Below are 13,503 nucleotides of genomic sequence, written 5' to 3'. Positions count from 1 at the left end.
GTACTTCCATTATCCTTTTACTGTAAGGCAGTGCCTGTGTTTAAAGTTAAGATGTGTTTCTTGTAGGCTGCAGATAGATGGATTTTGTTCCTGCAGGAAAACAGATCATTTGGTCTAGATCCTCTATTTTAAGAACTGATAGTCTGTCTTCTGGCAGACTTACTCTACTTAAGTCTTTCTTTTGCAGTTGTGCTTTGGGGTTTTTCAGTTCCATCTTCATTTCAGCTTGAGCAACATTTCTATGGCCTGATTGAATTCTGTTCTCACGTTTTGGATAGTCGCTGTCATTTCCATCAGCTTTATGTCTGTTTTTTTTTTTTTTTTTTGGGTTTCACTCAAGTGTTTAGTCTAGTCTCCTTAGGTTCTTTCTTCTTGGTTCCATTCTTTGATGAGGTTTATGGTTGTTCTTTTAAGTTTTGTGTCCTGGAGTTCACCTGGGTAATTCTAATTAGCAAGCATTTCTACAGGACTGGTAGGTTTTGGGGAGAAGATACTGACTTGATTTTTGTCAGAGGTCTCACCAAGACCCTGGAAGATGATGTGGAAAGTATGGGTATAGAGTACAGTGATGAAAGTAACACAAATTTAGCAAGTTATTCGAATAATTCACACCATGGATTTTTAGCACTCTCCATGTCCTCTAGGAAAGCCTTCAGTAACTAAGTATTGATAGATTGCAAATCCTATTCCAGATACTTAAAAAATTGCCTTATAATTTTATTTCTCTAGAACCACACCTGGTACCAAACTGCATTGGTTAGAGTTCACTAATGGAGCAGAGTTGATGGTGTGGATATCTGAGTATATAGGACTTAGTAAGAATGGCATAAGCTGTGGTCTGGCTAGTCCAGCAATGGCTGAAATGACAGAAAGGCCAAGAACCTGGTAGTTGTTCAGACCACAAGGCTGTATGTCTCAGGTGGCCACCAGTCTACATGGAATTCCTTAAGGAGTAGGTTTTGACACAGGCAAAGGAGTGTCCTAATAGCAGGATAGAAGAACTAGCCATGGAGAAGGAGGGCAAGCTGACAAAAAGCAAAAGCTCCCTTCTTCCATGCCTGTTATATGGGCTGCCACCAAAAGGCGTGGCCCAGGTTTAGGTCTTCAGACCTCAAAGGATCCAGTCAAAAAATGCCCTCACCTAGGCGCCCGGCTCTTTGGTTTTAGTTGTTTCCACATGTAGCCAGGTTGACGATGGCCATCACAATAAGCCAGTTCTATCTTTCTCTGCTCCTTTGCTGACTCCCCAGGGAAGTCCTCTCTGGGGATGGCCCTCTTCCGTCTGGTGGAGTTATCTGGAGGCTGTATCAAGATTGACGGAGTGAGAATCAGTGACATCGGCCTGGCCGACCTCCGAAGCAAGCTGTCCATCATTCCTCAGGAGCCCGTACTGTTCAGTGGCACTGTCAGGTGAGAACCTAGCCTCTTAGGACTGGGTGATGCCAGAACCATCACCTGGGGTGGAAATCCCATGTCCTTGGGTCTAGTGTTTCCCATGATTTTCTGGTTCCTATTGCAGAGGTGAGGCAGCTTCTGCTATACATGGTAATTAATTAACCAGGTGTCTCAGCCAAGCTCTGCCACAAGGGGTCCAGACACTAGAGAGATTTTGACTCAGATTTCTGTCCCATGAACTCTTAACTCTAAGCCTGTTTTCTCACCCCTAAACTGTGGGTACTTTGAAGGCCTGTTGTGGTGTAGGTTAAATAAATTCACAAACATAATGTAAGTTCCAAGCCTGGTCGATGATAAGAACCACCTGGACAAATGGTAGCTCTGTGTTCCACTCCATTCTTAGGGCAGTGGAGAGCCCAGGGGAGGGAGCAGGTGGTCAGCTGGGCCCCAGGTAGAGGCTTGTGGGTTCTTTAGGGTCATACCTAATCACTGCAACAGCAAACACGATGCGTAGCCTCTAAGCTGCTGTGCCCTGAGCAGAAGCGTTTCTCTCCATCTGTCCACACTGTCCACCTCTCTGGTCTCTCCAAACTGCTACATGCCACGTGCAAACACTGCATGCCACACTTTTTCTTTTTGGGCTCTCATATTTATATCCTCATAACCCTAGACCATGCCCTTCTGTGCCGAGAGGAAGGCCATTACCAGCTGGCAAAATCCATGCCCCGCACAAGACAACTAACTGCTGTGGTCAAACTAAAGCCCAACTAAAATCCCACATTTAGGGTTAAAACAAAAACATATTTATGTACTATAACTGAGTTTACAGAGAAACCAAAACTTCCACTACAACCAGCTAAACATATGACAGAGTGTTAGTATCTAGAACTTTAAAAAAAAAGAAAAAAGAAAAGAAAAGAAACATCAAGAAAACAAATAACTCATTTTAAAAAGTGGGACATGAAGCTGAGCATGGTAGCTCACAGCTTTAATCCCAGCACTTGAGAGGCAGAGGTAGGTTGGAGCTCTGAGTTTCAGGTCTGTCTCAAAACAAAACATAACAACAACAAAAATGGGGCATGGAACTAAACAGACTTCTCAAAAGACAAAATAGAAATGGCTGAAAAACTCACTCATCCACATTCATTGCTGCTTGATTAACTCTAGAAAACAGCTTAGATATCCATCAGATGATAAATTGGATATGATACATATGCATGACAGAATATTATTCAACTATTCAGAAACATTATTGAGCTGGAAAGAGATGGCTCAGTGGTTAAGAACACTGTCTACTCTTCCAGAGGACCCAGGTTCAATTCTAAGCACCAGCATGGTGGCTTTCCAAGTGTCTGTAACTCCAGCTCCAGGAGATCAGCACTCTCTCCTGGCCCTCATGGTTACTAGGCATGTACATAGCATACAGATGTACATGTAAGCAAAATACCGGTCAAATAAAATAACTTTTAAAATTTTTTATATGGGGCTGGAGAAATGGCTCAGAGGTTAAGAACACTGGTTCTTCTTCCAAAGGTCCTGAGTTCACTTCCCAGCTTATCACATAGTAGCTCATCAACCGTCTAGATCTGTTGCCCTCTTCTGGCATGCAGACATACATGCAGGTACAAACTATATAAATAATAAATAAAAGAATCTAAAAAAAATATATAAAATTTATAGGTAAGGGTGGAGCTGGAAGCAGTCATTCTGAATGAGGTAACCTATACTTAGAAAGATGAAGGTCATAGGTATTTTTCTTATTTGTGGATGCCAGCTTTGAGTCTCCAGATATGTGTGTTCTATTAGAAATACTCATGGAGATCAGGAAATTAAGTGAAGGGGGATGTTTCAAGAGAGGGGAGATAAAGTGCAGCGGTATAGAGGATGAAAGATTAATAATGAAAAAAAAAGGAGTAATAATGAAGCAGCGAAGGAGGGAGGGAGATGGCTAGCAGTTCAAAAAAATATGGAAGCTGGTGGAGAAACTTCCTAAAATACATACATACACAAATCGTGGAAATGGATTTACCCTGTAACATGGCAAAATGCCGGTACTGGACACCAGAGGCTAACAAGTCAGTTGTCAGTGCCAGGAATGGAATGTCTTTTGGAGATGTTAACAAGTGAGATCCCATACCTCCCCACATGAAAAAGCAAAAAAGAACATGATAGACTTTGCAGCTCCTTGATTATCCTCCAGAACCTGACTGTAAGACCCTGTTGCTGAGGGCACTACACACCCGAGTCACAGAACATGCTACTGGAGGAAAAAAGGAATCACCAAATTTACCCTGTGAACTATGCCAATGACTGGTTAGGCAGGACATGCCCACTGGTGCAGTAGTGGCACTAATATGGAATAACCAACCAGTTTCTGACTGTATTTCAGGGCTGCTCCACAAGTTCAAACCTATACATGGCATCTTTATTGCCTCCAAGAACCTGTGGCTCGATCGGTCATAAGCCCTAGAGGAGAATCTACTATTACTGTCCTAAATGGACATATATTAAACTTATGTCTAATGACTCATCATTATACCCAGAGATTAATCCAAGTTTCTCCTCAGCAGAGAAGTTTCTATTTGCCGTAGATGGTGATTAACAAAGAGACTCACAACTGGTCAAGGTGCAGAGAATAAGACTGTGTAATGATCAGCCCTACCTGAGATTTCTATTTCACAGCTCCTCCTCCCAGGGCTCAGGGATCATTGTGGACTCAAAAGAGGCAGAAAGATTGTAAGAGCCAAAGGATGATTACAAGAAACAATGTTTTCTGAACACAGCAGGGTAGTTACACACAGATCACAGAAGTTGACAGAGCATGACAAGACCCGGGCGAGCTCAAACCAGACAAAATTCCAGTGCGGAGAGGGGAGGTGGGCACAAAGTCCCACACCCAGCAAGGGAGCCGCTGGGAGATCATTCTCTAGTAGAGTCTGCATCCAAGAGTATATGGGTAACACAAATTGTACTTGATGGGTTTTGTTTGTCTGTTTGTTTTTGAGAAAGGGTTCTCTGTGGTTTTGGTTGGACTTGCTTTGTAGACCAGGCCGGGTTGCACCGCCTTCTTTCTCCATTGTGTTTTCATATTTGTATTTATAAACTTTTGCAGCTAACTTGTTACTTGAGTAATAAAAATGATGAACTTTAGGTTATGCTGTCCTGTGATCTTCAGAATGGAAATCCAGTTTTCAATGTGTTCTTGTTTGACCACAGACAGCCACTGAAATGTAGTTTGTTTCCAGTTGGTGGTGGCACACACCTTTAATCCAGCACTTGAGAGGCAGATCTATGAGTTCAAGGCCGGCCTGGTCAACAGAGCAAGTTAAAGGACAGCCAGGGCTAGACAGAGAAGCCCTGTCTCAAAAACAAACAAACAAAAAAGTAGTTAGTTAAGCATTGGTCTCTGAACAGTTTCTATTATACTTCCCCCTAGATCAAACCTGGACCCTTTCAACCAGTACACGGAAGACCAGATCTGGGATGCCCTAGAGAGAACGCACATGAAGGAGTGTGTAAGTGAACTGAGGGAGGGCTGTGCTTGAATCCTAAGGCTGGGAATGTGGCGAGCTGCTCATTCTGCTGGCATCTTCTCACCAGCAGCCACCCTTCCCCCAACTCCAGCGTGTCTGTGCAAAAATGTGTTTGCTTTTGGTTTGGGTTTTTTGAGAGAGGGTTTCTCTTGTATTCCTGGCTGTCTTGGGACCCACTCTGTGGACCAGGCTGGCCTTGAACTCACAGAAATCTACCCTCCTCTACCTCCTGAGTGCTGGGATTAAAGAGATGCACCATGCCCGGCTTTTTTTTTTTTTTTTTAAGAATACTTTTATGCAGGAGTTTCACAGGAATATCACATGCTTACCAAAGTCAGTGTCTCATCCAGTGAGATGCTTACCTGGTAAAGGTGCCACCAAGTCGCTAACCACTGAATTCAAGTTCCAGGGTGACATGGAAAAAGGAGAGAACCAATTTCCACAAGTGTCTGAGATACCCGCAGTCTCTCTCTCTCTCTCTGTCTCACACACACACACACACAAATGTAATAAACAAAATGTTAAAGTTGGTCTCTCAGCCCTACTTATAAATACTGCTCATGGCCATATTGTCCCCGTAGTGTCCATTGACTGAGAATATATGAATGATGGCTAGTCAGAACTCAGTAATTTCTATCAGTTATAACAGTGTAACATCCACATATACACAAAAGATCTATAATTTATTGCTGGTTCAGTAACATGCAATGTACCATAGATCAGAGGTGTCATGGAGCAACCTAGGAGACCCTTGCCAATCTGCAGATGGGCACCACTGGTCTTGAGTGGAGGGAGCACTGTAGCCCAAGTTCAGCATTCACTGCCCTAATCAGTTAGATGAGCCTTCCTTTCCATCTTACATAGAGTAGCCTCAATTTCATATGAAGAAGAGGTTCCATGATGCTTAGAAAAAGAAAAGGCTGCCAGTGTAGGCCAGGCTTTAGACTTTGGAAGTGGGACCCCATTTTCTGCAAAGCTATACTTTCAGAACCAAACCTAAGCACCTACTCTCCAATGGGATCTTACATTTCTTGGGTATTTTCATGATATGACAGTAACAGAATCACATATTACAAACATGAATTGCCTTAGAAAATATAGGTCCTGGTACATGTGTGACCACATAGGTCCTTTACACCAGAGTAAGTCTTTTTCGTCTGTTTCAGGATATTTCTTTCTTTTCGGGGGTGGAGTGGGGTGGGTTTAGATAGGGTCTCACTGTGTAGCCCCTGCTGACTTGAACTTCCTGGCTTAGCCTCCCAAGTGCTGGATTACTGTCTGAGCCACCACAACCGCTACCGTAGATTTCGGAAAGGTTTGGTTCCTATCCCTACACTTCTCACCTCTGATCTCTTTCTAGATTGCCCAGCTACCTCTGAAACTTGAATCTGAAGTGATGGAGAATGGGGACAACTTCTCAGTGGGAGAACGGCAGCTGCTGTGCATAGCGAGGGCCCTGCTGCGTCACTGTAAGGTGAGGTGCACGCATGCAGGTGGCTTGTGGTAGAGAGAGGGGAGGAGCTGGCCTGGGGTGCAGCCTGCCCAGAGCGCTAGGCTCAGGCTTTTTGCCCAGTGACACTTTCTGAGCAGCAGTTTCTAAATTAATCTTAACACCACTTGGCACACTGGTTCGAGGGATCTGTGTTTCAACTTTTTTCTTCTTCAAGCTTTTGCATGTGTAGGTACTATATTTTGAGCACATTCCTCATAGCGCCTCCTTTGTTTTGTTTTTTAATGTCCCCCAAGCCTTTGGAATTCAAGAACAACTTTGTTTCAGGCTAAGGGGTTGCTGTAGAAGTACAAGATCCAGCAGATTAAAGCCTGCAGGATTCTTCATGATCCCCTCATTCCACAAACAGGAAAGGAGAGGGCCAGAAAAGCTAATCCACACATGATGGTCACAGAGAAAGCTGGAATGTTTGATTAGGTCACGGCTGCATGAGTTACGTGAATTCTAAGCAAAGGGCATTTTCACATACATGTATGAACCTACTAAGAAGAAATAGTACAGTATAGGATTTAACTACTGAAAAGCATTTCAGTAAACTGAGGTTAATAAGATGCTTAGGAAGTAATTGGAGCTGTTTGCCCTCTCCTTCCCTGGCAGATTCTGATTTTAGATGAAGCCACAGCTGCTATGGACACGGAGACAGACTTGCTGATTCAAGAGACCATCCGGGAAGCGTTTGCAGACTGCACCATGCTCACCATTGCCCATCGCCTCCACACAGTTCTGGGCTCTGATAGGATTATGGTGCTGGCTCAGGGACAGGTATTAGCCTCTTGTAGGAGGTTTTGAGTGGCATGGGACTTTGTGTGGGAGGAAAAGAGGCTCCCATCGGTGAGAGGCTGCCTGCCACCTTCATGTTCCTGGGCATTCACAAAGCAGCCATAGTGACTTAGTCCTGGTTCGTGTTGATTGGACAGGTTCTTACACCCTGGGAGATGCTTTCATGACTTCTATGGCTTGTAAGCAGTGACATAGGCCAGGACCACCCTGGGTTTGCTTTTTCCTACCATGCAGTGGCACCCAACTCCTCACCCAGTTTCTCCACACTGGTCCAATCCCAACCTTCTTCACTTCATGCTCAGATGCCATTGCCTTAGCGGTCCTCTGTGCTTTCTCACTTTTGCTGTACACAGACCATTCCGTGTGCCAGCTTAAAGCCTGCCTGGCCCTGAAGGAGGACATGACTTAGGTCCCTGGGGCCTTGCCTATCTATCCATTGTAGACCTTTCACCTCTTTTGTATGATATACTGCTTCCCTGGAGAGGCCCCTGTAAGCTCTCTAAGAAAGGGGCCCAGTCTCCTCACCTTCGGGTCCCCATTAGCACTCACTGTTACAGTTCTTTGCACAATAGCTAGCTGTTAGTAGAGTTACATGGACAAATACCTCTTTTTGTGTATGAAATGTACCATGTACAGTGGGTTACTGGGCTTCTAATATAATATTATATAATAGATGCATATTACAAAATACAATACAGTAGATACATATAAAATATCTGCTTCTACTGAGTGTTTAGGCTGTGGGATGGTCAGTGCTCAGTGAGCTATATCTCCTTTTCAGCTTTCAGCATTCAGTAATTCCTCACAGCTGAGAAAGAGCAGAGAGCATTCCCTTCATGTGTGTTATATAGATGAAGATTCCAAGGCACAGGAGTTTTAGCTCTTTTGAGGCCACAGAAAGTAGAGGAGTTGGCACTGAACTCAGACTGATGACTCCCAATACCACATTGTCTCTTGGTTTATAGGTCATATTGAGACATTGATAAGGGGGTCTTATCTAATCTTGGAAGCTGAGTTAAGAAAGTAAATTATTTTTCCTTACATTGAGATCATTTTAACATTAATATTCTGTGACTTAGGTCACTATTGCTGTGATGGAACACTGAGACCAAAAGCAAGTTGGGGAGGGGCTTACGCTTCTAAATAGCACTGTTCATCCCTGAAGGAAGTCAGGACGGGAGCTCAAGCAGGGCAGGAACCTGGAGGCAGGAGCTGAGGCAGAGGCCATGGAGAGGTGCTGCTTACTGGCTTGCTCCCAGTGGCTTGCTCGTCCTGCTTTCTTATAGAACTCAGGACCACCAGCCCAGGGATACCAGCCACATGGACTGATTCAAGAGACCATCCGGGAAGCGTTTGCAGACTGCACCATGCTCACCATTGCCCATCGCCTCCACACAGTTCTGGGCTCTGATAGGATTATGGTGCTGGCTCAGGGACAGGTATTAGCCTCTTGTAGGAGGTTTTGAGTGGCATGGGACTTTGTGTGGGAGGAAAAGAGGCATCAATCTCTATGCCCTTCAGGCTTGCCTTCAGCCCCATCTTGTGGAGGCATTTTCTCTATTGAGGTTCCATCCTCTCATGTGACTTTAGCTCGTATCAAGTTGACATAAAACTAGCCAGGACACTGTCCTTGTTCTAGTGCTGATATTCTGTCATACAGTTGATATGCAGTCCCATTACTGTGTGTATAGATATTTAAATAGAACATAGAGATCAGGCTGGTTTTAAGCTCAGAGATTCTTCTGCCTTTGCCTGGAGCATGATGGGATCAAGGCAAATGCCACCATGTTGGTCCTAGAGTGATCAGTTCTTTATGAGGAACCCTTGGGCAGCGAGATAGTAAGAAGCTTGCCTAGCATCACAAGCCTGGTTTGCTTCATAAAGTAGGCATGTTGTCTATGCGGCGCCTGTGTAGACAGCACCGAGTCATATAGTCCAGCCTGCAGTATATATGAGGCTCTGTCTCAAAAAAATTAAAAGAAACTCTATCTTCCTTTCCCTTGATTGCTTTTTCCTTGTTAATGAAGTAATGTACTTCCTGTGACTGTGGAGGTCAAGTTCCTGAGCCTTGGTCTCCTTGCCTGAAAGCAGTTAGCATTCTTTTTTTTTTTTTTTTTTAATGTGCTTTGGTGTTTTGCCTGCATGTGTGTCCATTTAAGGGTATCAGATCCCCTGGAATTGGAGTTACAGTTATGAGCTGCCATGTGGGTACTGGGAATTGAACTCAGGTCCTCTGATAGAGCAGCCAGTGCTCTTAACCACTGAGCTATCTCTCCAGCCCAGCAGTTAGCATTCTTTGTCCCTCTTGGTCTTGAGGTTTGAGCCCAAGCTGAGTGGTGAGACGTAGGGTGTTAAACACAGCACCCAGCAGAGACATTCAGCAAAGGTAGGTACCATGTGCCGTTCTTAATATTACTACTTTTTCCAAGTTATTACTGTTAAAGAGCACACAAGTATAAAGGCAAAACCAAGATTGCAGGTCATCTACACACCATTGCCACCACGACCAGCAGCATGCCTGAGAGATGAGACAAGCGTTGTAAATCACTGTCATGTCCTAGCAGTTTTCTTACATCATTAACACATAGGTGAAATAGATGCTTTTTTATAGACTTAGCCAAACCCAGGGAAGGGTGTTTGTCAGCCTCAAGGGCAGTAGGCTGTGTCCAGCCTACAGCTTGGCCATCCCAGGCTCTGCAGCCAGTGTTTGCCTTTCCTCTCCACACACAAGGTACCATCCCTGGCAACTACCGTTACACCTTACCACCATGTCTACAGGATAGACTTTCTCCTTATGCTCCTCTCCATTAGCAGGCTGCCCTTTGCTGGGAGCACTGAGACAGGTCCCCTGCCATCTCTCTGGCCATCACTGTGAAACTGGCATTTGTTCTAGGTCAGCAATTCGCAGCCTGTGGGCTAGAGCCCCTTTGGGGTCACATATCAGATATCCTCATATCAGATACTCACATTACGATTCTTAACAGTAGCAAAATTACAGTTACAAATAGAAGTGGAGTCATCTTAAGGCTGGGAGTCACCAGGACACGAGGAACTGTGTTAAAGGGTGCAGTGTTAGGAAGGTTGAGAACCACTGATCTAGGCAAACGAGACAGGAAAAGCTAAGGCAGGTTATGGCTGCTGTAGCAGAAGGCAGTGCTGAGGTGATTCTTCATTCGTATGCAGCAGGACTCTGCTGTTGCACAAAGGCCAGCACAGGAGTGACAGTTGGTGTGTTGACTCCTTGCTTCCTTTTTCTCTCTGCCAACTAGGCACCCTGATTCTTCCTCTTCTGACTACAGTCAGATCAACTTGCCCTCAACCTGAGCTGTAGTTCCTCCATCGTTTATATGATAGAACCATACTGATTGAGTTTCTTTATTCCCAAGATGAGAGGACTAGGATGTCTGTGAAGCATACACTCATTCTCTCCAACCTCTCCCTCCCTCCCTGCATACTGTGGGTCAGCTCAGCTGTCCTCCGTTCCGTCCTAGGGCGCTGTTGCTGAGCAGTGCATCCTCTGAGCCCATCCCGCAATTATACTCTGACGTGTCTCCTTCTTTGCAGGTGGTGGAGTTTGACACCCCATCGGTCCTTCTGTCCAATGACAGTTCCAGGTTCTATGCCATGTTTGCTGCTGCAGAGAACAAGGTGGCTGTCAAGGGCTGACTCCTCCCATCTGTGAAGTGTCCTCCTCAGAGCGTTGCCATTCTCTTCCTGGTTTGGGCCCTTCATCCTGTCCTGCTGAAACCTTGCCTTTCCCAGTTTTATCTCTTACACAACAGTTCAGGATTAGCTGTGTTTCACTTTTAGGGAAAGTCATATTTTGATTATTGTATTTATTCCCTATTCACTTAAATGAAATTTAGTTTTTGTTCTTAATTGCACTCTTAAGAGGTTCAGGGAACCATTACTATAAATGTATCAGTGGCCTATAATGAAGCTTTATATGTGTAGCTATGTCTATATATAATTCTGTATATAGCCTATATTTACAGTAAAAATGTAAGCAGTTTATTTTCTATTAAAGCGAGCACTGTGCTAACAGCAGTGCACATTCATTTCTATCGTTTTTGTACAGCTGACTGCACTAGAGATCTCATTTTGCTCTTAGCTGTAGGAAAGGCAGTGTTTCCTCTCTAGCTGGTCGTTTCACGGTGCTGGGCTCTCTAGGTGTCCAGAGGAAGCCACGTGGCAGCAGTGGGCCCTCCGTAGCCTGCTCCATGGACTCCCCAGTGGGAACCCCTTGTAGCTGGGCTGCAGGAGGCCTTGCAGAGCACCGTGAATTCTCAGGGCTCCTGCTTTCCTGTCCTGGTGTCACTTCCTGTCTATGTCAGAGCAGTGGGGCAAAGCCTCGCCCCTTTTCCCTCTCAGGAATGAGAACCCCAGCGTTCTCCAGAGGGGAGAGTTTCTTTCTGCCTTCCTCCTTCTGCTGTTGTTTCTAAGCAAGATCCAGTCTGCTCCCGGCGTCCCATGCTTCAGGTTCCTGACGCTGGCCACCACAGAGCTCCCGAGCTCTTCGGCCAGTTGGCTCCCAGCCCTGGGGTCCACTGCTGCTGTTGTAGGTGGCATTTTTGTTTGCCTGACCCCACACCTCCAGAGCTCAGTGACAGGGCTCAGGAGTGTGGGGTCCATTCTTCCTCACTTCAGTCTCCTCTGCAAAGCCTGCACCCCTCAGCAGCTCTTGCTAATCAGTGTCTCACACTGGTATAGAAGTTTTTTGTACTGTAAAGAGACCTACCTCAGGTTGCTGATTGCTGTGTGGTTCAGTGTGTTTCTGCAGACCCCCTTTGTGCTCTGGGGCCCGTAGCTTGGGTGGGTGTGGTTGCCACTATCATCAGTCGAGTGGTCAGCGTTGCATGTCGTGACCAACTAGACTTTCTGTCGCCTTAGCATGTTTGCTAAACACCTTATGAAAGCAAAAAATCTGAAAAAGTGAATAAAATTATTTTGGATTTGTAAAACTCTTGTTGTATAAAACAGTTGTCTGGGAAGGGAGTGAGATGTTTTTGAATGACTATTTAGAACCGGAGCCCCGGATCCTAATCTCTGATGAGGAAATTACATCTGCAAAGGGTTGACTGCAAGGGCCACCAGTTGGGTGTGATGGGACTTTGTCACTACAGTCCAAATAATCACCAAATGAAGCAGCCACGCTGCCGTAAGAGGTCAGAGAGTGTGAAGAGTGAGCGAGCCAAGGTGGGGAGTTATGTGTATGTTTAAATCAAGTAGCCATTAAGGACTGAGAGGATATAACTGCCTTTTCATCCACTTCGCTCAGATGAGCCCAACAAGTTAGTGTCCTTTCAGAAGGACGTGTATCCTATGGCTTCTGTATTGTATTGAATACGGTAGAAAATGTGTTTAAATTGTTTCTTTAATAGTGATTCTGCCACCAACCAATAGACATTATATCTTAGATCTAGCCCCATCACTTTTTAAAATAAATCACTATTAGCAGGATGTGGCTCACACCTTTGATCCCAGCACTTGGGAGGCAGGGACAGGTGGAGTTCTGTGACTTCAAGGCCAGCCTGGTCTACATAATGAATTCCAGGACAGCCAAGGCTCTATAATGAGACCCTGTCTTTAAAAAAATAAAAAAGATCCCACAGGGATTCTGCTGAACCTTAGAGCACACATCCCTTCCCTTGTGCCAGTTGCCATGTCAGAGGCACACTTTTCCTGGGAACCCCGCTGGCCATACCGCCCTGGAAATCAGGTAGACCATCTTCACACTCCTTCCTGTCCTCCATTGCAAATTCCCATCTCATTTCCAGCCCTGTGACAGACCACTTCTGGGTCTTATCCTCCTTGTCTGCCTCCATTCCCCAGGGACTTCACCATACCTCACGGTGCAGCCAGCTTTCCTTCTCACTGTAGATCCTATCAGCCCCACATTTTAGGCCATTTTGGACCCTTTGAGTCAACTGCCAAAGCTAGAACCACTGCCTACCCAAGAACCCAGTGGCCACGCCAGGCTACACACTTGAGTAGAGGACCTTTATTCTCTTTCTTATCCTCCATTGTGAATTACCCACTCTCTTCCCTAGCCTTTAGCGAAGCATCTGGAGGGACCTGTCCTCCCTCCCTGGGGACTCCACCAAACCTTGCAATGGACCTAGCTCTCCTTCCTGAGAACCCTCCCAGTCCTCCGTCTAGCCCATCCTCATTCTTTGGTGTCAGCCCCCAGTACCTAGAAACATTCTTGCTGGGACCCCAGGTGGCCAGACCTAGCAAGGACTCAGAAGAAATCCATAGCCACCACACTTTCCTAAGATCCAGAGA

General features: G+C 45.4%; 1 protein-coding gene across 2 annotated transcripts in view; it reads left to right on the top strand.

The window, feature by feature from the left end:
* The window catches only part of Abcc5 (ATP binding cassette subfamily C member 5), a 77,690-nt gene extending 65,511 nt beyond the window's left edge, over positions 1 to 12,179 (top strand). For both annotated transcript variants that reach the window (XM_060370067.1, XM_060370068.1), the window contains exons 26-31: positions 1,251 to 1,410; positions 4,832 to 4,910; positions 6,289 to 6,402; positions 7,036 to 7,200; positions 8,505 to 8,657; positions 10,783 to 12,179. In XM_060370067.1, coding sequence (XP_060226050.1) covers positions 1,251 to 1,410; positions 4,832 to 4,910; positions 6,289 to 6,402; positions 7,036 to 7,200; positions 8,505 to 8,657; positions 10,783 to 10,884 — 773 coding nt within the window. In that variant the 3' untranslated portion in view covers positions 10,885 to 12,179. The remainder of the gene's footprint in view (positions 1 to 1,250; positions 1,411 to 4,831; positions 4,911 to 6,288; positions 6,403 to 7,035; positions 7,201 to 8,504; positions 8,658 to 10,782) is intronic.
* Positions 12,180 to 13,503: the final 1,324 nt, after the last annotated feature.

Source organism: Meriones unguiculatus, chromosome 17 (genome assembly GCF_030254825.1).
Source record: "Meriones unguiculatus strain TT.TT164.6M chromosome 17, Bangor_MerUng_6.1, whole genome shotgun sequence".
NCBI lineage: Eukaryota > Metazoa > Chordata > Mammalia > Rodentia > Muridae > Meriones > Meriones unguiculatus.
Note: the sequence above shows the minus strand (reverse complement) of the source record. Positions and strands in the feature narration are given on the sequence as shown.